Source organism: Nannobrachium achirus (assembly GCF_963921795.1).
Source record: "Nannobrachium achirus genome assembly, chromosome: 3".
Taxonomy (NCBI): domain Eukaryota; kingdom Metazoa; phylum Chordata; class Actinopteri; order Myctophiformes; family Myctophidae; genus Nannobrachium; species Nannobrachium achirus.
This window is the reverse complement of record NC_137812.1, coordinates 49,110,944-49,135,883: the sequence shown is the minus strand read 5'-3', so window position 1 is coordinate 49,135,883 and position 24,940 is coordinate 49,110,944. Positions and strand designations below refer to the sequence as shown.

At 41.7% G+C, this 24,940-nt stretch overlaps 1 protein-coding gene across 1 annotated transcript; it reads left to right on the top strand.

The window, feature by feature from the left end:
• Positions 1–712: 712 nt before the first annotated feature.
• LOC308282307 (fibronectin type III domain-containing protein 7-like) lies at positions 713–17,014 on the top strand (the record flags this gene model as incomplete). The annotated part of the gene is made up of 14 exons (XM_080722654.1): positions 713–717; positions 900–1,005; positions 2,004–2,009; positions 4,950–4,955; positions 8,827–8,848; positions 10,622–10,882; positions 11,661–11,924; positions 12,016–12,279; positions 13,721–13,839; positions 14,165–14,278; positions 14,716–14,962; positions 15,290–15,550; positions 16,406–16,666; positions 16,977–17,014. 14 exons carry the CDS (start codon positions 713–715, stop codon positions 17,012–17,014), a joined length of 1,974 nt encoding a protein of 657 aa, XP_080578780.1.
• Positions 17,015–24,940: the final 7,926 nt, after the last annotated feature.

The following is a 24,940-nucleotide window of genomic DNA, read 5'->3' as shown; positions in this document are numbered from 1 at the left end:
TTTATTATTTTTCACAATTTATAAATGCTCAGTCATGATTTTAAGTATATATATATATATATATATATATATATATATATATATATATATATATACACAAGTTTCCGTGGGAGTTTACTGGAGACTATCGGGACCAAACTTCCGGGTTTAACAGCAGACACAAGCTCACGTCGTGTCGCAGATGCAACCCGTTGTGAGCTTGTAAATCGGCGCCGGAAGCTCGGTACAGACGTCTGCGCAATGCACTATGGGGCGTTGGAAACTCGTGGATATATAAACAACTATATTAAAAAACAAACAAAAGCAATTCATACAAGCAAGCAAAACAAAGAAATGCATGCATACAAGCAAGCAAGCAAAACAAAGTAATGTATACCAGTCAAAGACTAGAGATGTGTGTGTGTGTGTCAGTGTGCGTGTGTGTGTGTATAAGCACAAGCAAAAAACAAGTGTTCATATAGATGTATAGAGAGCCTGTATCTGTGTGCCTATATCTGTGTGCAGGGGAAACACACTTACCGGTACACACAGTACACACACTGAGTGTGGAGGGGGAGGCCCCTGTTCTTCAGACAGGTTTTTGAGTCACAGCTTTGAGAACTGGGTCTCCTATTGAGCTCCACTGTCTATCATTTTGTGTTTTACTTGGTCCGTTGAGAATAAGCCTGTGTTGGTGTACAACCTGAAACCTCACATGGTCAAAAGCAACACTATGAGGTAATCTTCAATATCAGGGTGTTTTTAACGGGAAAAGTGTCTGTGACGCTTGGCTTTGATGTCATTGTTTGATGATTTCTCTATTGTTTACCTCACCCTGTACCTGTTATTGTTGTCTGTCTATCTATTTTATTAAAATTTTGTTCTGTCTCCTAAAGTTCCCTGTGCTCCCACTATCATAGTCTACTGTACTGTGAGTGTGACAGTAACGTCTTCATCTTTCTGTGGGAACACACCAACAACAACAGACCATTACCTGGCCACAGCAACAGACTGTCAGACTCTAAGGTATTACATTACATGCAAAAAATACCTTTCACTGTAATATATCAAATATAACAAAAATGTCAGATGATCCTTACCTACTAGTCTACTTGCCAGCCCAGAGCCCCATTGTGAACCCGGACATATTGAGTACACAAAGGTTTTATGTTAGAAATGTTGAGTATGGATCCCCAGAATGTAGAAACTGCCGGATGCTAACTTGCATATGTTGAGCAATTTTCATAATTTGCATAATTAGCTTTAATCAGCATAATCCCCTATAATAATGGATAATATGTCAAAAACTGATTGGCCGATTTGAACAATATTGGAGTGGTTTTGGGGGTTATTGAGGATGCTGAATCCATTTTCTAAATTCAAAATGGCCGTTTTAAACCGGAAATGGCCTTATACCAACTTAAAGTGGGGTGATTTTGATACTTTTTTATGTTGTATATGGCCATTTCCGGTTTAAAACGGCCATTTTGAATTTAGAAAATTTCAGAAATGGATTCAGCATCCTCACTAACCCCCAAAACCACTCCAATATTGTTCAAATGAGCCAATCAGTTTTTGACATATTATCCATTATTATGGGGGATTATGCTAAATAAATCGAATTATGCAAATTATGAAAATTGCTCAACATATGCAAGTTAGCATCCGGCAGTTTCTAAATGCTGGGAACCCATACTCAACATTTCTAACATAAAACCTTGGTGTACTCAATATGCCAGGGTTCAGGTTCTGGCAAGTGGACTATACATTAAAGCATAGTAGGCTTAGGCTATGTGTTCTACTGTATGTAGGATCAGGACATAAATAATGGATTTTGTCATTCACGTAATAATATAATAAGTGTGTTATCGTTCAACTAAATAAAATCATTGATACATTTTTGAGCACTGGCAAACACTATCACAAAAGACAGTGGAATAGAAAATAAATAAATGGAGGATAATAATGTGATAATGCAAGATAACTTGTTGAATTCCTTCTGTGCTGTATGTGTCTGTTCACAGGGAGAGGTACAGAACTGCTTGACCAAACAACGTCTGTTTCTTCACTGATACAGTATGTGTGTGTATTCTGTCAGAAGGGAATGCAACAGCCACGTTAGTCGGCCTGTTGTAATAGACACTGATGTATAACGCTTTCTTTATATGAATATGAATTCAAACTCAGACTTTTATTTTCTGTGTCATTTTCTGGTAAAATATAGCCAAATAGTGCCTTCTACTGTTTGGTTTTGGTTTTGGTTCTGCACATCAGAAGTGGCACCTGCTAGGCTTTTGCTCTTTCCGATAAAGCTGGGACCACGCTGAGGGGGCTCTGTCCTACACTGTGTGGAAGCCTGGGGAAAAAGGGAATCGTAGCCTACTAGAAGGTCGGCCGGCTACGCCGGCCTCCCCTCTAGGTCGTCGCGTTGCGTCTATAGGAGTAAATATTCGTCGAAAACAAATCCCTGAGGTACAGGGTGGCCACAATGTGATGGTTTTTTTGAGGAAAAAAATGTTTTTTGAGAAAAAAATGTTTTTTGAGAAAAAAAAAGTTTTTTGAGAAAAACATTTTTTTGAGAATAAGCCTGTGTTGGTGTACAACCTGAAACCTCACATGGTCAAAAGCAACACTGAGGTAATCTTCAATATCAGGGTGTTTTTAACGGGAAAAGTGTCTGTGACGCTTGGCTTTGATGTCATTGTTTGATGATTTCTCTATTGTTTACCTCACCCTGTACCTGTTATTGTTGTCTGTCTATCTATCTATACTATAATTTTGCGAATGTCTGACTGAGTGAGTGAGTGAGTGAGTGTCTGTCTGTCCCGGCGTTTCTCCTCGGTGGTTGGAGCAATTGATCTGAAATCGCATCACCATTAGCATATGAACACACCTGACATAACTGTGAAGCCCGTTTGTCACTTTCACAAATCGTATGCTGTATATTCGCATTTTTATGGTGTATCTATATCTATTTAGCCTACAGTACCTTTTGTGACCACACATGTTAAGGGAGGGGCGCTGTTGTTCAAGCCATTAGCACAATCACACACAAACCCCCCCACACACACACACACACACACGGGGGGGGGGGGGGGGGGGGAGTGTGTGTGTGTGTGCAGGCGGGCGGGCGGGGGGGGGGGGGGGGGGGGGGGGTTCTGGCCCTGTTACAGATGTTGTCCAAAAATCATGCAGATCGGTACACAGTATCTCTGTAGCCGTTAAATGGAACGGGTATCTTATATATACATTCCTCTAAGAGCCGCATCCCACTTCACGCCCCCTTTACATCGACTTCAACTCATAGGTAGTCGTCTAGGACGTAAGGAGTACCGCCCCTAACCCTATGCCGTCCGCTCATGCGCTAAGCACGAGAGAGAGGAGGCAACAGGGGAGGGGGTGCGGGCAAGCGAGAGAGAGAGAGTGAAATTTGACACCACTGTGTTTGCATGTGCCTGCTGCAGAGAAATAGCAGAGGCTTAACAGTCACTTCTCCCCCCCCCCCCCCCCCCCCCCATTTTTTTTTTTTATTTCTTTTTTTTCCTTTTTTTAAAATTTTTTCCTTTTTTTTTTTTTTTTCCTTTTTTTTTTATTTATTTATTTATTTATTTTTAGCGGGCGTGGACTGTAGATGTGAGCGGGCCGAAGGCCCGCGAACCTCTAGTTTCTTACATTGATGCTCCTACATATTAGCATGCAAGCACCAGTTAAAGTTACTTTCCATCCCTCATATACTGTGTGCACAGTGCACATCCCATAACCCACACACTGCACATCATTTCGGAGCTCATATCTTTGAACGGGTAAGGGCTAGTTTTATTAAAATTTTGTTCTGTCTCCTAAAGTTCCCTGTGCTCCCACTATCATAGTCTACTGTACTGTGAGTGTGACAGTAACGTCTTCATCTTTCTGTGGGAACACACCAACAACAACAGACCATTACCTGGCCACAGCAACAGACTGTCAGACTCTAAGGTATTACATTACATGCAAAAAATACCTTTCACTGTAATATATCAAATATAACAAAAATGTCAGATGATCCTTACCTACTAGTCTACTTGCCAGCCCAGAGCCCCATTGTGAACCCGGACATATTGAGTACACAAAGGTTTTATGTTAGAAATGTTGAGTATGGATCCCCAGAATGTAGAAACTGGATGCTAACTTGCATATGTTGAGCAATTTTCATAATTTGCATAATTAGCTTTAATCAGCATAATCCCCTATAATAATGGATAATATGTCAAAAACTGATTGGCCGATTTGAACAATATTGGAGTGGTTTTGGGGGTTATTGAGGATGCTGAATCCATTTTCTAAATTCAAAATGGCCGTTTTAAACCGGAAATGGCCTTATACCAACTTAAAGTGGGGTGATTTTGATACTTTTTTATGTTGTATATGGCCATTTCCGGTTTAAAATGGCCATTTTGAATTTAGAAAATTTCAGAAATGGATTCAGCATCCTCACTAACCCCCAAAACCACTCCAATATTGTTCAAATCAGCCAATCAGTTTTTGACATATTATCCATTATTATGGGGGATTATGCTAAATAAATCGAATTATGCAAATTATGAAAATTGCTCAACATATGCAAGTTAGCATCCGGCAGTTTCTAAATGCTGGGAACCCATACTCAACATTTCTAACATAAAACCTTGGTGTACTCAATATGCCAGGGTTCAGGTTCTGGCAAGTGGACTATACATTAAAGCATAGTAGGCTTAGGCTATGTGTTCTACTGTATGTAGGATCAGGACATAAATAATGGATTTTGTCATTCACGTAATAATATAATAAGTGTGTTATCGTTCAACTAAATAAAATCATTGATACATTTTTGAGCACTGGCAAACACTATCACAAAAGACAGTGGAATAGAAAATAAATAAATGGAGGATAATAATGTGATAATGCAAGATAACTTGTTGAATTCCTTCTGTGCTGTATGTGTCTGTTCACAGGGAGAGGTACAGAACTGCTTGACCAAACAACGTCTGTTTCTTCACTGATACAGTATGTGTGTGTATTCTGTCAGAAGGGAATGCAACAGCCACGTTAGTCGGCCTGTTGTAATAGACACTGATGTATAACGCTTTCTTTATATGAATATGAATTCAAACTCAGACTTTTATTTTCTGTGTCATTTTCTGGTAAAATATAGCCAAATAGTGCCTTCTACTGTTTGGTTTTGGTTTTGGTTCTGCACATCAGAAGTGGCACCTGCTAGGCTTTTGCTCTTTCCGATAAAGCTAGGACCACGCTGAGGGGGCTCTGTCCTACACTGTGTGGAAGCCTGGGGAAAAAGGGAATCGTAGCCTACTAGAAGGTCGGGCGGCTACGCCGGCCTCCCCTCTAGGTCGTCGCGTTGCGTCTATAGGAGTAAATATTCGTCGAAAACAAATCCCTGAGGTAGTTTTTTGAGAAAAACATTTTTTTGAGAAAAAAAAAATTTGAGAAAAAAAATTTTTTGAGAAAAAAAAAATTAGAGAAAAAAAAAGTTTTTTGAGAAAAAAAAAAATTTGAGAAAAAAAATTTTTTTGAGAAAAAAAATTTGAGAAAAAAGTTTTTTTTGAGAAAAAAAAAATTTGAGAAAAAAAAATATTTGAGAAAAAAAAATGTTTGAGAAAAAAAATTGGAAAAAAATCAGAGTTTCAGAGTTTTCCGCAACCGGTACTGTGTGTGCAGAGATCTCCATATATTGGGGTTTGCATTAAAGGGTGGGGACAAAGGCTAACAGAAGGCAAACAGATGGTCAAAACGGCAACATGACAACAGGTATATTGGGGTTTGCATTAAAGGGTGGGGACAAAGGCTAACAGAAGGCAAACAGATGGTCAAAACGGGTCCTATGACAACAGGTATATTGGGGTTTGCATTAAAGGGTGGGGACAAAGGCTAACAGATGGTCAAAACGGGTCCTATGACAACAGGTATATTGGGGTTTGCATTAAAGGGTGGGGCAGGCATAAAATGGACGCAAATAGACAGATATCTCCATATATGGGCATATGGGCATAAAATGGACCCAGAACTATATCTGCAGTGATCTCCATATATGAACATAAAATGGACGCCGACAGACAGACAGATACAGATATCTCCATATATGGGCATAAATGGACACAGGCAAACAGATGGTCAAAACAGGTCCTATGACAACAGGTATAATGGGGTTTGCATTAAAGGGCGGGGCATTCATTCTCTATTTACATCGTTCCCGAGTTGGCCAGGTCGCCGACTAGACGCTGGGCTTCTAGTTATTATTAAATAGTATTAGTTCTAATGTTTCTCACCAAATGTTATTAACTGTGATTAATGTATTATTGAAATCTATGTGTGTCCCTGAATTGACTGTCCCCCCTGTTACGCTTATGCAAATCCACCTGTACATGTTCCCTGACTATTCCTCTAGTAGGCCTATTAGCACCCGCCTCCTTGCTCGCTCCCGCGGCGGCCACGACATTTCTCGACAGTGGACATATTTTGGCATAACACCCGCTGGCAAGGTGAACCCCTCAGGCTTCAACGTCCCCGGTGATTTCAACAATATATTCTGTGTTTATGTTAATATCAGGCACCAGCTACTGCTCCTCCAATCTCCCAGAGAGGCTTCTCGTTTGTATTTAATCATACGGTATTATGCAAGTTTCAGTGCTCCTTTTATAGGGAGGGTAATGAAATTGGGACATACACTTGCCAGGGAAGTGTGCATTTAGCTGTGAACTGCATATTTTTGTATATAGGCCTACAGTAGGGCCCACCACCTATAATGTAGGTGAATTTATAGAATTAACCTGTCCTCAAGACAGGCCAGATGGTTGGTGCCACTAAGAAGAGGCCCAGGTTTGAACATTTGACACCTTGTCTCGGGCACGAGAGGCGCAATGCTGCTGTTCGTTTTCCTTTTCTTTTTGAAGCGGTGAAAGCCGCTTCCAAGGTGTGGCTTTGTCTATCACAGCGCATCTATGCGCTGTGATTGGTTAGTTTTGTCTGTCCCGTACATGTCCCGTGCATGTCCAGAATGAAGAATTGAGGATTGGCCAAGCTTCACATGACAATTTGGCTCTCCAGACAAAATCATTCATTCATCCAGAACTAGAACTAAAGCACATAGAAAGTATAGATCACAGAATGTATAGATCTAGAACACAGAATACAAATTCACCGCTTCACTTCGAACCGAGGTTTGATTTTTAACATAATATTTAACATTATTTTTGACACTGTTGAAAATCACTTGTAAGAAGAAAAATAAATCAGCCTAATTAATATCTTTTTGGTTTGTCCATTCTGTCCATGCTGCAAACTTGTATAGAGCAGGTCAAGGACCAAGTATTACGTTTGGAGGGTTGAAGACGAGGTTAAATGAATCCAACATATTAAAGGAGAATTCCGGACTGTTACGATATCCCAGGTCAGAATGACTGGTACAGTTTATTTTTTTATTTCTTCTTCTTTTTTCTCGAGTTCACTGCAGCTCCGACCACGAGCGGTGGAGCAATACGCTAAACCGCTTATTTGTATCACTCAACAATTATTATTATTTTTTTGTTTTGTTGTTTACATCTGTCTTTCCACAGAGTTTTGTCCCTTTTGGCCCTCTACGACTGGCTACGCTAAATCGCTTATTTGTATCACTCAACAATTCTTCTTTTTTTTTTTTTTTTTTTCGTTGTTTACATCTGTCTTTCCACAGAGTTTTGTCCCTTTTGGCCCTCTACGACTGGCTATCGGAAGGAATAACATCAGATTAAGGTAAAAAAATATATATAACTTATTTTTTCACCCATGTTTTGCAGAAAACCACAGCCGCAGAGGCGGTGGTAATGTACCAGTACACTGCTACAAAGGAAGTAGAAGAAGAATATAAAGCCCACTATGCACAGGTGCCGTGCTCCACACGCAGCAGCAAATGAATGAACAAACCTATGACAAAAATAAACAAACTAAATCGAGCGACAGAGCAGGAGATGATGAGAGACAAAAAAGCCAATAAAAAATAAAAGGTAGAGAGAGAGACTAAACGAGAGACAGACAGATACCATGGTGGCGGCCTCAGGCTCATGTACTTATTTATGATTTATATTTTCATTTTATAACTTTATAGTAAAACGTAATATTTTTACATTTGCTGTAACTTTTATACTTCATGCTTTTTGTAATAAATGTAGGCCTATTAACGGCCACATGTGTCTTCTGATTTTCCTTCAACCGTAGTCTTCTTTATTTTTACTTATAAAACTACACACACCAAAAATCGGTATCGGTATCGATATTGATATCGGAAAGAAAATGACCCCAAAAATATCGGTATCGAATTGCTGAAAGGGTGCATAAAGGGCGCTGCTGAGCCCTCTGCCTCACCAATTTCAAATGGGACAGACCTCAAGCCCTCGCGGACCTCACATGAACGAGTGCATGAAGTCAGTGAGTCAGTAAACGGATTGGAATCGGGCCATAGAGTCTTCTCACCTCTGACCCCTCACTGCCTGGGACTATTCAGGGGAGAGTCTGTCCCCATTTGTGGCCTCTGCCGATTGGTTACCAGTGCCACGCAACACTAGTAGCTGTGCCAATTTAAGCTCAAAACAACCCAGAACACCTTTTGTATTTGGCTCCCTTGCGTTCTAAAGTCATTCTAATCCGGCAGTCAATGTCGAACATGTTTTTTTTGGGAGCAATAGGTTTTTTATTAGCGTTGCTATCTCTAACTCAGGTAAATATGAGGCATTCTTTCTCACAAACATAGGCAGACCTGATAATGATCAAATATAATATGATTTTGACACTATAATATTGTCAGCATGTAATTTAAGAATTTTCTGTATTTGTTTGCAGATACCATACACTAAAGCACAAGGTAAGACAACTAATTTAAATGAATGGCTTTTAGACTAACATTAATGCATTTTAAAGAACAGTCAAGAAACATTATTGCAGGTGTAGCAAATTAAACGTGATAAATCTACATGAAGTTCTCCTACTATAGCAATCTGTAAAGTTAAAATTAAAATGCATGTAATAATATTAGCCAATGAAAGAGGCAGAATTCATTATAGGCCAGGAAAAACTGTACCAAACACTTGAATATGCACCTGTTTATACGGTATTTGGGTTAATATCAATAGTATACTGTAGATGTTTAAATAAGGCAGAGATGATTAAATATAGAAAACACAGTCAGGTAACTTCTTGCTGTTGCTCCATACTCTGTATTAATGACAGCATACTGTACTGTACTGTACTGTACATACAGTATACAGTGTACACAACAGATACATTATCAATTTTATAGAACATGACAGCACTGTAAATGTATACCAATAAATAACCCTCATACAAATGTTCTCTCTCACACACGCACACAATCACACATGCATCCACCCACCCGTACACACATACACGCACACACACACATACGCACTGTAAACATAATCTGCACTCACATAAAAGTCCCAAACACATTTTAACCACATAGAACCACACATTTCTGTTGCATCCAGCTATGCAAACACACTTTTGCCAAGTCATTATGGGCTTGCTGAAGAGCAGGCACACTAATGTTCTTCCTGCTTTATATTTATTTATACATTCTGACACTTTTTACTAAGAATACTCATTTTTGCTCTAATTACTCCTTCTTAATTTCACCTTCATTTAAACTTTAAAATGTTTGGCTATCTTTGGATTTTCATTGGAGATTTGATGTTTTTGTACATGTTTATACTTGAAATATGGTTCTCAGCTTAAACAGGTGAAGCATTCCCCCAATTACACGTAATCTGTAGCAACTGTTACAGGCTAAACCAGTTGTAGAGCTTGTAGATCCTCCAGCTCCAGCCGGTCTGAGCAATCGATCCTCCATTCGGGCCCAGTTTCAACCATAATAAAAATAAGACACAAAGATATTAAAACCATGGGAAGGGAACAATAACAATAATTCAGTCTGTCACATGTTCAGTTCAAAGTGTTGACTCCAATCCTTTCCATCTCTTTCAGGTTGTGAGATTACATCAATAACGTCTCCAGGCCCCTCATCGCTTCACGTTAAATGGAACAAAAACACAAGGGCTACTAATTATTATTTGGACCTCCGGGTGATAGGTGACAACGCCACTACAACAGGTGCAACTGTTGTAGTGGCGTTACCTTCAGCCAACACTGAGAAACTGGTGAATGGTCTGAGACCGGGAGCCAATTATACTGTAACTGTGAAAGTGTTCCAGTTTTACAACGTAATATGCCAGGATACACGAATAGCTTCTACAGGTAAGCTGCACAATTCGTAGGCCTAACCTATTAGGCCTAAATCAGAAATTAGCCAACAAAATCAAATTTGTTGCTACATACTGTACATGTACTGTAAGCCCCTCCCATACACTAAAATGTGTACCTGGCCTGAATGGGTTAAGGAGGAACTCAACAATGTCAAGTCAAGGGGAAGCAAGTCTTTTACCCACATCTTTTGACAGACAAAACTAAAACAAACTAGGCCTAACTGAAAAGTTAAGTAGCTTACTGTTAAATGAATATGCATTCATTTTGATATTAAAATCATCAGTGGACGTTTTAGAGACGTGGGCTGTGGCTGTGCGACATCCATCTTACCTGTCCATGTGTCGTCCCTCTCCAGTCCCAGACGCGGCTCAGATAATCGACTCCAGGGCACTATCAAGTACTTCCATTCAGGTGGAATGGGAGCACGTGCCTTCCACAGACCATTACTACTTGATAGTGCAATCACAGGATGCGCAGGAGCGCTACAATCTGTCCTACACCAACCTGAGCGCTGTGGTGTCAAACCTGCGGCCGTCCACCACCTACGACTTCTACATCTACACGGCCAGTGCTGCTGGTCTAGGAGGACGCAGCAGAGTGAGATCCCAAGCAGCCTGTGAGTGTTCCATCATTCCTCTCTCCAAATTAATTTAAGAAACTTACAGAATTTCAGTATTGCATGCAGTAGGTCAGGGGTTTTCAATGTTTTCAGGCCAAGGACCCCTTAGTTGAGAGAGAGATGAAGCAGGGACCCCCACAAACAACCTTATCATAGATTCCATATACCTGTAGTTTCATTGTTTGACAGCACGATCATCAGTATATTTTAGATTCATGTTAATGTGGGTTTTCAGATATTTAACCACTAGAACCGTCAATACTTAATAAACTTGACCTTTCACTGTACTTAGTCTGCTCTTTTCCACCTCCAAAGCGTTTTGCCAAAAATAGCCAATCTACAAGCTCACAACGCCTCGCAGCGCGAGGCATTGTGAGCTTGCTATTCTTGGATAAAGTTCTCAGAATATGGACACTATGGTCCAAGTGGTTAATATAACAAAGGGAGAAAAAAAAAACAAGTTTCTATCACACAAAGATTTGGAGGACCCCCTGTAGTAACTCTGAGGACCCCCTAGGGGTCCTGGACCCCCTGTTGAAGACTCCTGCAGTAGGTTAACTCACTGTATGCCCCTGCATTAACCCTTGTCATGTTCTCTGGTTCCGACTTATAGATTGAGCTGCCAGTTTCTGATTCTGTACACGTCATTAACCACTGCTTTTATCTAATGTTCTTCATGATCCTTTGACACGAATCAAGCTTTCCTGGGCCTTAAGAACATCACAGTAACAGCATTTTCTCCTGTTTTCAACTGAATTCTCATGTTGATGTTTAGTGGTGCAGCCACCAGTGGATGTCACGGTGGAGCAGACAGGCAGGCAAACAGTGTGGGTGAGCTGGACACCCGTGGAAGGTGTTTTGATGTACCTTATCACGGCCAGGGACCTGGGTGACCCCAACAGCACACCATACAGAGCCAATGTTACAGACGTCCATGTGGGCCTCGATGACATGCATCTGTGTTCTTCATACCTGATATCCGTGTCCTCGGTCAACACCTTAATGGAGCCTGGCGAATCCACAGACTACGTATACAACAGTAAGTCAGCAGGGCCACATCAAAATACAATTATTTTGTGCAATTTGTTTGAAGCGGTTGTTCACACAGCATGTAACTATGTAACTTGCAGTGCTCAGTGCGGTGAAGTCTGTATCGGTGGACTACAGCTGCTTGACCGGCTCCGCTGTGGTGTCGTGGTCACCTGTGTTCGGGGCGGACTCCTACAGAGCTGCAGCAATCAACAACGATGGAACGATGCTGACCTGCACGAGCCAAGGAACTGAGTGCCAGATCACTGTAGTGGGCTGTGGTCAGAGCTTTGTGGTGCAGGTTACCCCCATGTCAGAGAGCTGTGAGAGCATAGCCAACGCCAACTCCACCACCTTCCAGACCGGTGAGATGCTATGTTCCCAGCCTGTGTGTTGCCCAATGATGTCCAAACATTGGAGATTGTATTTATCCATTACTGAGCTCATGTAAGACTGAAGATAGTTTTATGTTTTTTTTGTAACCAAATTTCAGAGTAACCTATTTTGTTCAGCAATTTGGCTTACAGTGTAAGGACATATACATGTCTTTCTTGCTTGTGTGCAAAACATGTGCACGCATACAGTAGTAAAGTCATTGTAAAATGTATTTAAGCCCTGGTAAACCGATCTTCTTTTTTTTGGCCGATGGTTTCCCAAATTAGCCGATCTGTGATTCTCTGTCATTTTGTCCCCATTTTCTAGAAGCTTTTTGCATACAGGACTTGATATACAGAGGTTAACTCTTCAGTTCATGCTCAAACTCAGTACTGAAGCTTAGATACCCTATATACATTGTACACTTTTGATACTTTGGTGGAAGAGGTGCTTGCTTGCCTATATTGTTGTGCTTCAACACTTGAAAGAAACACAAAGAATCAACCACCTCAAAGCCAGTTGCTTTAAATTTAGAGTAACTATTGCCAAGGTAACACACATCATTTGCCATGTGGGAATAGTCGTTACCTTGTTCATTTCAGTCAGTCAGTCAGTCAGTCAGTCAGTCAGTCAGTCAGTCAGTCAGTCAGTCAGTCAGTCAGTCACACTTTATTTATGTAGCACATTTAAAAACAATCATAGTCGACCAAAATACAAGTAAAAGCAGAGAGAAATACTGTACAAACAAAACAAAACAAAACAAAAAGCATAATGAGCAAGCAAATCAAAGCAATACATACGAGCAATCAAAACAAAGCAATAGATACAAGGCAAGAGAAATGTATGTGTGTAAGCACAAGCTAGTGTTCATAGAATAGTATAGAGTGTTTGTATCTATGTGTGCAGGAGAAGCACACACTTACAGTATAGACTCAAGTACACACATAGATAAAGATAAAAGTTGTGATAAAACTTTTAGTTTGGCTTTACTGTCATTAAAGGCCAAGGCGAAAAGGTGAGTCTTAAGTAGAGACATCGATGGACGGGCGGATGTGGAGGGGGAGGCTGTTCCAAAGCAGCCACCGCAAAGACATGTCTAAACCAGTAGTGAATGATGAATGGTCAGTTGACATTAGAGTCTCACAGCTTTGAGAACTGGGTCTTCTATTGAGCTCCACTGTCTCATTTTGTGTTTTCCTTGGGCTATTATGAATAAGCCTGTGTTAGTGTAGAACCTGAAACCTCACACATTGAAAAGCAACGCTGAGGTAATCTTCAATATCAAGGTGCTTTTACTGTTAAATATCACTGTGACGCTTGGCTCTGATGACATTGTTTGACCTGGTTTCTCTATAGCATTATTTTCCTCACCTTGTAGCTGTTATTGTTGTCTGTCTTTTATTTGTATTTTGTTCTGTCTGTCTCCTAAAGTTCCCTGTGCTCCCACTATCTGTCTACTGTACCGTGAGTGTGCCAGTAATGTCATCATCTTTGAGTGGGAACACACCAACAACACAGGCCACTATCTGGCCACAGCAACAGACTCTAAGGTATTACACTTGCCTGCCTACATACATGAAAAAAATACCTTGCATCACAAATTGACATTGCAATATACAAATATATTTAAAGAAATCTGACAATCACATTACATTTAAGCATAGTATGTGTCTGTGTAGGATTAGGACATAAATAATGGAATTTGTCATTCACATAACAAAATAATTGTGTCATGTTGTCATTACATCATTCAACTTCAAACTGTCACAAAAGACCTCATGGAATAGAAAATAAATACATGGAGGATAATAATGTGATAAAGATAATGCAAGATAACTGTTGAATTCCTTCTGTGTTTTATGTGTCTGTTCACAGGGAGAGGTACAGAACTGCATGACCACAGACAACGTCTGTTTCTTCACTGATACAGCGTGTGGACGTCGCTACTCCTTCAATGTGTATTCTGTCAGTGGGGAATGCAACAGCCAAGTTAGTCAGCCTGGTGAAATACATACTGGTATGTAACGCTTTCTTAATTTGAATATGATTTAAAACTCTATTTTCGTGTAATTTTCTGGGAAAATATAGCCAAATAGTGCATTCTACTGGTTGGTTTTGTCATATCTGCACATAAGAATTGGCACCTGATAGGTTTTTCCCTTTTCCAACATCCATTTATGTCTGTAGAACTTTATGGATTTTATAACAAAACCTGAATTCAGCAATTATATTGTGAATATAATATGTCCAGCTATTATTTTATTGTCAACACAAATTTGATTTCTGCTTTGCTTTGTGTAATACTTTTCAGCTCCTTAGCTGTTCATTTCTGTTTTGGACTTACAGTTTGTTACAGACATGTATGTTTGTGCCCTCAGCTGCTAGTTTATATGTATTTCCTCCCTCCAGCACCTTGTATGCCTCAGAACGTGAAGACCTCAGTCGACTGTCTGTCTAATGTCCTGACCAGCACATGGGACCACGCTAGGGGCGCTCTGTCCTACACTGTCGAAGCCTGGGGCAATATAGGGAATCGTAGCCACTACAGCCACAGCTCAGTCACCAACAGCTCTGCCATGCATGATGTACACTGTGGAGAGCAGCTGACAATCCACATCACAGCGGTTGATGACGAATGTTCTAGTGTCAGGATCCTGGAGGTGGCAGTGACAAGTAAGGGACATCTCTGCTGAAAATTAAAGAATTGGTGTTTTTGGAGTTGTCACTAATTGTCTAAATGTTTCACACACCAGGACTGTATACTAGGCCCACTCCTGTTTTCACTCTACACTATAATCTTCGTTATATGAAAATAACTGATATACTGTTCAAGCTCACAACACGCTTGTAGATCTGCTACTTTTGCTGAATGTTCGCTCTCAGAATAGGGATACTAGAGCTAATGGTGTTAAAGGTCCTCCACAAAAATGAAACAAAAACAGTTACAAGATGGCTGTGGGTTGGATTATGATTTCTTCTCCTCTGTCTCCTCCCCTGCAGTCCCGTGTGTACCTCAGAACGTCTCAGCGACCACAGACTGTGGCTCTGACTCCATCACTCTGTGCTGGAATATTGCCAGCGGTGCGCTCTTCTACATCGGCACTGCTGTTGACACCGAGGGCAACGTGCACACATGTCACACAATGGATCTGACCTGTCAGGTCACGGGCCTGCGTTGCAGCTCCACTTACACAGCCTTCGTCATTGCCTCCAGCTTCCAGTGCAACAGCTCCAACAGCGCCTCAGTCAGTGTAGAAACGGGTACGACTCACTGGTTGTGTCTTTTCCACCCAGATCATTAAGGTTTAAACTTTTTTCCTGTGAACAGTTTATTGGCAAGCTAAGCATTTGCCATCTTAAAAAACTGAATTCCCAACATGCTTTCCTTTGATTCTCTCTTCTCAGTTATGTGTGTGTTTTAACTTGATAATAGCCTTGCCGAGCCGTGAGGCCCAGCAGCCTATCTCCTGTTACTGTAGCGTGAGGATGTACATGTACACCCCCTGGACATGATGCTAGTATGTCAGAGGGACTTACTCCCAATCCAATTCTTGATGCGGAGTGCCAAGCAGGGAGGCACTAGTCCCATTTTTCTTTTCTTTGGTATGACCCAGCTGGGGATCAAACCTTGGCCTCCCAGTCTTAGGGCAGACACTTTAACTAATCACAAGGCCAAAGGGCTGGTGTCAATATAAAATGAGGGACAGCGAATACCGCGGCAGGGGCCGGTGCTGGAAAGTGTATTAGCTCTTTCTGCTATATTATTGTGCTGGGGTGTTTCCTTGCAGAAAGACACATCCCCCTGGCTGTATTCTGATTCTGTTCCAGTGTTTGGACGTTTTTGTGTGTGAGGGGATGGGGGAGCTCAGCCAGAGCTCTTAATTGCTCCCTTTGAACTTCAAAAGGGTTGTGCACTGAGGTAACTGTTTGGGCCCGAAAAGTGTCACGTGCTCGTTAGTGATCTCTCTAATCAATGAAAGCATCAAAGACAGCTACTTGTCTGATGCCTGTCAGAGAGGGGAGGAGGAGGGGGGAATGTGTTTATACACGCAGACTTGACTAGTTCCCCTTTAACTGTGTCTTTTTCTTTCTTTTTCTTTTTTCATTTCCCCCCAGCCTCATGTCCTCCGAACCACGTGGAAGCCTTCTTGGACTGTGAGACCAATAGTGCTCTGATTTCCTGGCAACCACCAAACACGACCTCGTTCACGGCCACCATCGTAGACACAGAGCGTCGTAGCCTGCTCAGCTGCAACACAGAGGAACACAGCTGCAAGATCAGCTCCCTGAAATGTGGCGAAGTATACAACGTGTCCGTCTTTCGCCATGACGGCATCTGTCCCAGCATGCCCTCCAAAGCCATCCAAATGGATTCTGGTGAGATGATCGTTCAGCTCCTCTGTCAACAAAATAGTATTTAGGCTATTTAGGAAGGTCTCCCGATCCTCCAGTGCCAACTAGTTCAAGTTTATTGTCATGTGTATTATAATACAATGAATTATGTGAGTTCTGGTTCTCTGCCTTATCAAAAATGACACACCTTGCAAAAACACCTTGCGTTGCCAAGTTAGTGATTTGATGTTGATTGTTTGTGTAAAACCATTTCATGTGCTTGTTTATAATAGTGCTCTCCGACATGCCTGGCTAACGTAACAGTCTTCACACTCTTGGTCTTCTCTTTTGTCAGCTTTCCCTTTATTGTCGCTGGTTCTCTACTGGAGCTGAGGGGGGGAGTCAATTTGCTTTTCCAAGTTGCATAATACAGTCTAGAGAGAATCTGTGTGTGTGTGTGTGTGTGCGTGCGTGCGTGCGTGCGTGCGTGTGTGTGTGAACTACCGGATGTAGTTGTAGAGTAGGTGGGCTCTTGTGTTTATGAAAGCAACCGGCTTCCATTACAAAACATTGTGTGCCGACGGCTAAGGGCCGATCGATGGATAGGCCTACTCCACTTTTAGAGCAGAGTTTAAATCGGTTCGTCTCTGTCCAAACTACAATATGTCATTCAGAGGTTCGGGCTGTTCGGTGCTGCCGAGATGTTGTGCTCCGAAACGGACCGATTTAATCTTGTCCTATAAAAGCCTTCTCCAAATCTACAAAACACATGTAGACCGGATAGTCAAACTCCCAGGCCCTCTCCAGGATCCCTGCCAGAGTAAAGAGATGGTCAGTTATTCCACGACCAGGACAGAATCCACATTGTTCCTCTTGAATCTGAGGTTTGACTATCGGCCGGACCCTCCTTTCCATGTTATAGGCCTACTGCTTCAACATTCGAACAAAACATAATATTAAATTCCACACCCCTTTTTTCTGAAGAACTATGTTCAGGACTGACTTATTAATAACAAAAATGGTTAAAGAGACAAGACCCCCTTCTTATTGACAATAAAAATAGAGCTCAAAAGCTGATACCCCAGATTAATCCTCTGAGTGTGTGTGTGTTTGTGTGTGTGTGTGTGTGTGTGTGTGTGTGTGTGTGTTTGTGTGTGTGTGTGTGTGTGTGTGTGTGCGTGCGTGTGTGCGTGCGTGCGTGCGTGCGTGCGTGCGTGCGTGTGCGTGCGCGCGTGTGTGTGTGCGTGTGTGCTATACTGTGCGTGTGTGTTCCTACTTTCAGTTTATTGTTATAGGCTGTGTTTTTCCTAATCACACCACAAGATGACTCTCTTGTTACATGAGAAAGTGACCTCAATATTTCTGCATTGTGGAACCATTTGTTTATTCCACCATAGAATGCTCAGGCTCTAAAGTACAGATGGGAGACTTGAAGGCTACAGTGCATACATTAAACTGACCACCAGTTGTGTAATAGACAGTAATTAAGGTCTGGTGTAGCCAGAGTCAGACTTAAGGAAAGGCTCTGTGTACTCAGTCTCACCTAATCACCTCCCTGGGGCTTTCAAGGGTAAAGATCAATCCTAGGCGGCTACTTAATTCCTCAAAGGAAAGCCACAAAGCCTCAGAGTGTCAACTTCATTATAACAGCACCTGGGTTTAATCAAAGGGGCCCCAATCCCAATTGAATTTCGTTTTTAATTAATGTAAAAAGAAAGAAAAAAAAAGGTTTCTTTTGGAATGTTTATTGAAAATATTTTTGAATAATAATTAAAAAACAAAATGCAGGAAACAAAAAAAGGGGGACCCATAAAAAACAGTGGCTTAAGTTATAGCCTATATTAAGCCTATGATATATACAATGTTACTTGGTGGTGCAGAGCGAATGCGAAGAGGGGAACCAGACCTTCTGCAGTCTGTGTTTAAGCTTCGCGCTCTTCCCGGGAGAATTAATCGATAATGCCTGGCTGATGTTGGACCCAATTATCATCATTACCTCTTCCACATGAGACTCACATTCAGAGCGGTTCTGATAGAAGGCGTGGCTTGATGTCACCGACACCGACTTGATATTCACTTCACTCGAGGAGGAGAGCAACCTGCACGGCGACTATACTGTCACCCATCTCCCGTCCACACTCAACGGCTTCATGATATGAACAGGACGTAGCGGTTTTCGAGGTAAGTGTCCGTTTCTGTGGTTTCTGCCCGTCCAATCCTTTCTATTGTGTTTGTGTCTGACGGTGAAGGCATCCGCAAGGTCAAACCAGGACCGGACGGTGCTCGTGGAATGTGCGAGGGTGGGATGGGATGGGATGGGATGGGATGGGCAGCTGCGGAGCGTTGCTCTTAATTGGCACGGCGAGCTCATCAGCGTCACTTGTCTTGGCTTTTCTTTTCGGTTTGGAGTCCGTGGTCATATATCTATTCTGTAACATATCCTATGTGTAGGCATAGACCTGTCTGCTGCTCCATTCGCTCTGTAGCCTACATGCGGAGATGTATTTTCTCTTCAAGGCTAGGTACTACAAATGTAGCCTATGGTCTATCAGTAGGCTACGATTTACATTGAATAATATAGCCTCAGCCCTCATATAGCCTAATTTTAGCTGAACATATAGACATATGTCTGTTACATTATTTTATTCATGTCACAAATGCTTTCTAATCTATGCATTAGTCCCTACATGGATTATTATTATTAATAATAATATTATTATTCACCGAGTTAGACATTTCCTACAGTATGCTAGCATATTAAAAAAACTATTATATTTATGGCTCCCAAGAGACAAGCATTCTTGACTATTTCTTTAATAGCAAACAGGAAAGGTCAAGGGAGAAGCTTGAGTTCTTTGTTCGATTAGCTGGCTTAAAAGGCTAGTCAGTGGAACTGATCACTCACCAATAGGCTAATTGCAATTAAATTAAAATGCATATTGTAAATCACCAGTAGGTTGTGTCTGTCTTCTCTTATGTGTAGGTGGCTGTGTGATTGTGATGTGGGGTAGTGAATACTCTTGCACATTACTTATTTGCATACCAGAGTTTTCTCTAACAAAGTCCCTAATGACAGGTTGCTGAACTTACTGGCCAGTTCATATAAAACATTTTTCACTAGGTCTATGGAAGAAATAATGTGACAATAGCAACATATAGGCCTAGGGAAATCTAGAAACATTGATGTCTCTTGTCATTTGTACCATGCATGGCAAAATGTGTGTTGTTTACAGGGATTTTACGGAGCTATTTTAAGTTGATGCAATGAATTGTAAACTGGAAATGATAAAAATTGTATTTTATTTAATTGTATTTCATATCAATGATGTGCATACTGCATATTTATGTTGTTGTGATAACATCATTACAAGTTCCTACAACACACTCTTGGCATGTTAATGAGAGAGAGAGAGAGAGAGAGAGAGAGAAATTAAAATGTGGCTGTTAAGAAATGACACCAGTCACATTTATGATTAATACATGTGGCACTATTTGAAACTGTATTTGAAACTGCTAGTAACTGTTACAATTATCTATTTTGGAATAGAAGACACCTGTGGGACACTATTACATTTGATTCAGTGTGGCCCAACAGCAGCTCAGTCTTTACACACACACACACACACACACACACACACACACACACACACACACACACACACACACACACACACACACACACACACACACACGTAGATACTGAATATCTTATTAATTAAACCAAATTATATTTGACTATGTGTCTGAACTGTTTTAACTCAATTAATTGGAGGCTAAGACAGGTTTGCAGCTTCTAATTAGTAATTACATGATAACAATCTGATGTGAACAAATACGCAGAATCAGATGTTCAACAAAATGTACTTAACTGTCATTCTTGGAGAAAATCGTTTTTGTCAGTTCAGAGTTATATTTGTGGATTCATGTTGTCCTTTGTATACTCTATTCTAATTAAGTATGATCTTTCAACTGCAAAACTATCCAGAATAGAAGTGATATATATATAGTATCTGTGAATATAGTCTGGTACATGTGATGAATGTTATTCATATTTTGTGTATGATGTAATGAAACACTATTTTTTTTATATTTTCCTGCTCTAGGGAATTTAGGATATCGTACACCTCTTTTCAACTTTTGGATTAACTACACAGAGACTGTAAAGCGGTGGATTCAGGATGGGAACTAACCCAAAAAGGACAGTGACTGTCCAGATGGTGCCTCAGCTGCCTGTAGTCGACACTCTGGGTAATAAGGAGTCTAACGCCAACTGGGCAAAGGAACCGAACCTAAACCTTACACAGGTTTGTCCAACCTCTACCCTTTCCTCTACAGAGTGCAGGGAGGATAATGTACATGTCACTATGACTACTACCACCACCACCACTACTACTACTAATAACACCTCCTCCTCAATTACCCAAAAGAGGGTAGAATCAGCTGGAGCCGGTGTAGTCTCAGACACACTTGCCCCTGCCAACGAAAACCAGGAGAAATCTGGACAAGTGATTGGGGGCCGCAGCCAACGGATTCCACCAGACTCGTCATTGCTGGCAGGTCAAGATGTGAGTGGAGTGGGAGAGAGCCAGAGGGATAGTAATGCTAATTTGAGGATGTTAACCCTGGAAGAGGAGAAGGATATCTGTAATGCTGCCCTGTCGCCTGCCATTACATCATCAAAGGTTGACATGCCGTCGAATGACTTCAGAGTGAAAGGGCCGAGCCTGCTAGAGGAGATCTGTGCAGAGCCTACACCGCAGGGCTGTGGAGTGTCCTTAGAAAAAGAATTACTTAAGGGGAAGAGCAACAGCGACGTCTCTTCAAACAATCAAAAGCTTGACGAAGCCTGTGAATTAAAACATACAGCATCAGTGCTGACACCTCAGCAGTGTAGCGCAAAGGAGGTTTCAGCCACCACAAACAAGGACATTGCTCTCCCCTTGAAATCTAAAGAGCCAGATAATATAAATAGCCCCTCATATAGCTCAGCCACCAGCCCTGGTCAGTTGCAGTGCCCCCCGCAGGCCTCTAAAGCTTGTACCCCTGAGACGAAATCCCCAGCACCTCCTCAAACGGAATACAAATTGCAAGAAACTAAACAGAATGTGGAGTCTGCAGTTCTACGCACCACCACTACCACCATCACCACTACCACCAACACAGCTCCACCCAGGAGCCTTGGCACTAATGCAGGGTTTACAAATGAGAATTCAAGCTCCACACACACACCACAGGACCTGCGACCTGTCAAAAATGCCCACACCTCTTTAGATAAACACCAGCCGATGTCTTCACAACAGGGTTCCTCTTCACCACCCCAGGCTCAACATCACACACCAGCACAGGGGCAGGTGGCTGAGGAATCCAGACAGACTGAGACTGATGTCTCTGCGGAGCAGCATCATTCCTCCCTTAAGTTCTATAGCGAGGCCTCTACAATGACCTCCCTGTCATGCACCCCTACTAAGCAATGGCAAGATGTAGAGGTGCAGGCAGTAGCTAACACATGCAATAAGGCTGTGTCCACCAGTCCCAGTCTGGTGCCTCTTGCGGAACCTCGCAGGCCCAGCACCAGAGCTATCAACAGGGAGGACGCTCTGAGCCTGGCTGTAGCCTACCATGGGGACAGCAGTGTGGGCCTACACCAGATGGTTCCCTTGCAGGTTCCTATGGCTTCAACACCCACCTCTATGGATCCTAGGTCGGAGATACTCACCCTAGAGGCCGAGCTGTGTCCCAATCAAAACACGAGTGTTGTCCTCCACACCGAGGCCACTTCCATGCAGCAGGATTATAGGCTAGGGGCCAAGCCTAAGGAGATTGGCTCAGCTCTATGCAACATCCAGAGAGGTCCTCCACCCTTGCAGCCTGTTTATCAGATTAACATTGAACCCAGTGGCCAAAAGGAACAGTTGACCAATGTAGGTCCCAATCAAGGAGAGACGGTCAAATCCCAGTGTATGCCTGAATCTGAGGCCACAATATCTATTCCAGGGCAGTCTGCCAAGACACCCACTGCTCAGTTCAAATCTGATGACAGCAATGCTCTGTCTCAGTCTGCATCTACAGCAAAGCCCACTATTACAGGAACAGAGCGTGAAAATCCTGGCAAGACTGAGCTGAAACCAGAGGGAAAGGAAGAAGAGGTGGATGACAAATCAGGGAACGAAAAGAACGTTCAGGACGTGGTTTGGGACGAACAAGGGATGACGTGGGAGGTGTATGGGGCTGGCGTTGACCTAGAGTGTCTGGGCTTTGCCATCCAGAGCCATCTGCAGTGCAAAATCAAGGAGCAGGAGAGGAAACTCCAGACCTCGATCAGGAAGTCCATCTCTACGGGCGATTCTCCGCGACATGGCAGGAAGAAAAAGAGGAGGCAGCTGAACATTTTTAGGTCAATGCTGCAAAATGTCAGAGGGCCCAACTGCTGTGTGCGCCCCCCTCCCTCCTCTGTGCAAGAGTGAAGTACAGTACACAGGTAGCCTATGTTAAAACCTTCTACTTCCCATTTCCTCTATCCCAGAGGTCAAAATATCAGTATCTCCTTGTGATGAATTTTTGATGCCACGTGAAATTTGAATGGTACAGCAGCTATTCCTGTGAGCATACTGGAATGTTTTAGTGTGTACAGTATACAGAGTCGCCTGTGTGTGATGTTTGTGATTTAAGGAAAGAGGATATAAAAGTAGGACATTATAGGTATATTAAGAAAATGGACAACTACACACTTATTTTCTAGAAATAGATGATGTTATAAAAACAGTATTTAAAAAGTCAAAAGGCAATAATATAGTGAAATGCATGTATATTTGTTCTAATGGCAGTCGTATGACTTCCCAGATGTTAACCAGTACTGTGCTGGTACTGATCAAGGGAATACATATCCTACTGTCACTCAGTATATTCACTTTGACAAGATATTGTGCAATTAACTAAAAGTCACATTGCATTTGGTATATGTTTATCAGGTGTATTGGGGGCCTTTTATTTTTATTATTGCAATATTGATTTTTCTTAATTTTTTCAGATTTGTTTTCCATGGATTATTTTTCATTTTCGTGCTGATAAAGAAAGTCTTACCTAGTTCATTTCTATTATGACGTGCAAAAATGGGACTCTATATGTGCATATAAGCTCCCTGTTTAATCTCTGTTCTTGTTTTTCTATTAAATAACATGAAATGCAAGGTTGATCTCTATACATCTTTTATCATGAATTCACTGCCAGCAGGCAGGTTTTTAAAATTATACATTCCAATTGATGAATATTCATCGAAAGAGAAGGACTAAGTGAATAACCTTAACTCAGTCTACAAATCTTTTCATACAGCATAATGACAAACAGGCAAAAACGGGAAATGCAGGCTGCTTGGAAAAACACACTGGTATCATTTGTCTGGAGCAAATGGGTGTCTTATAACGATTATTCCCATGTATGCACCACGCTACATTGCTGAGAAGGATTGTGAGGAAAAAATTAGGGACCTTGGTCTCAGGCACAGAAAGTGACAAAGATGAAGTTGCTGTGTCTTCTTTGGATGAGTGTTGGTGGCTTCTCAAATGGGATTATAGTATAGACTCCATGGGGAACAACGTTTATCAGGTCTAATTTATTACTCCATGTGTGCATCATGAAGGCTCTTAACAGGTACATTCCCTAGTTGTATGCCAGTTCTACCTGATTCCCATTGGAAGTTATTAATGGACATCATCATTTGGAGCAGAGACTCACTACTCCAGTCCTTGAACTAGACTACAGCTATCTACTGCAATCCAGAATAATATACTGTAGCTAGAAAACTAGCATTAGTGTTTGGTCTAGTTAATACATTCCCCCTGTATTCCAGGTCTAAATTTAGATAGAATGAAAACCAACAGTAATCTGGATCCTCAGGGCCAGAGTTGAGAACAATTACATCATTTTCAGTAATAAAACATTGAAATGATTCCCTCTCTCACAATGCTTATCAGACATTGTCTAACAGAAGACTAGTTTCAGCCAAATGTTGGATAGAGAACACGTGTTCTCCTAACAGGGCATCATTTGGGCATCATCTCACCTTTTATGCCCATATATGGAGATCCCTAACATAATCCCTTTTATGACCATAATGGAGATCCCTGCTCTGAGTATCTCACATCACTGTGATGTCACCTGTTTATGCCCATATATGGAGATCCCTGCTCTTGAGTATCCGACATCACTGTGATGTCACCTGTGATGTCACAGTGATGTGTCAGGGGAACCACAGTGTCAGGCGTTACCTGTCCGAACAGATGACCTGACAGACACGGACAAGCTGTGACGGTTCTGATAGTA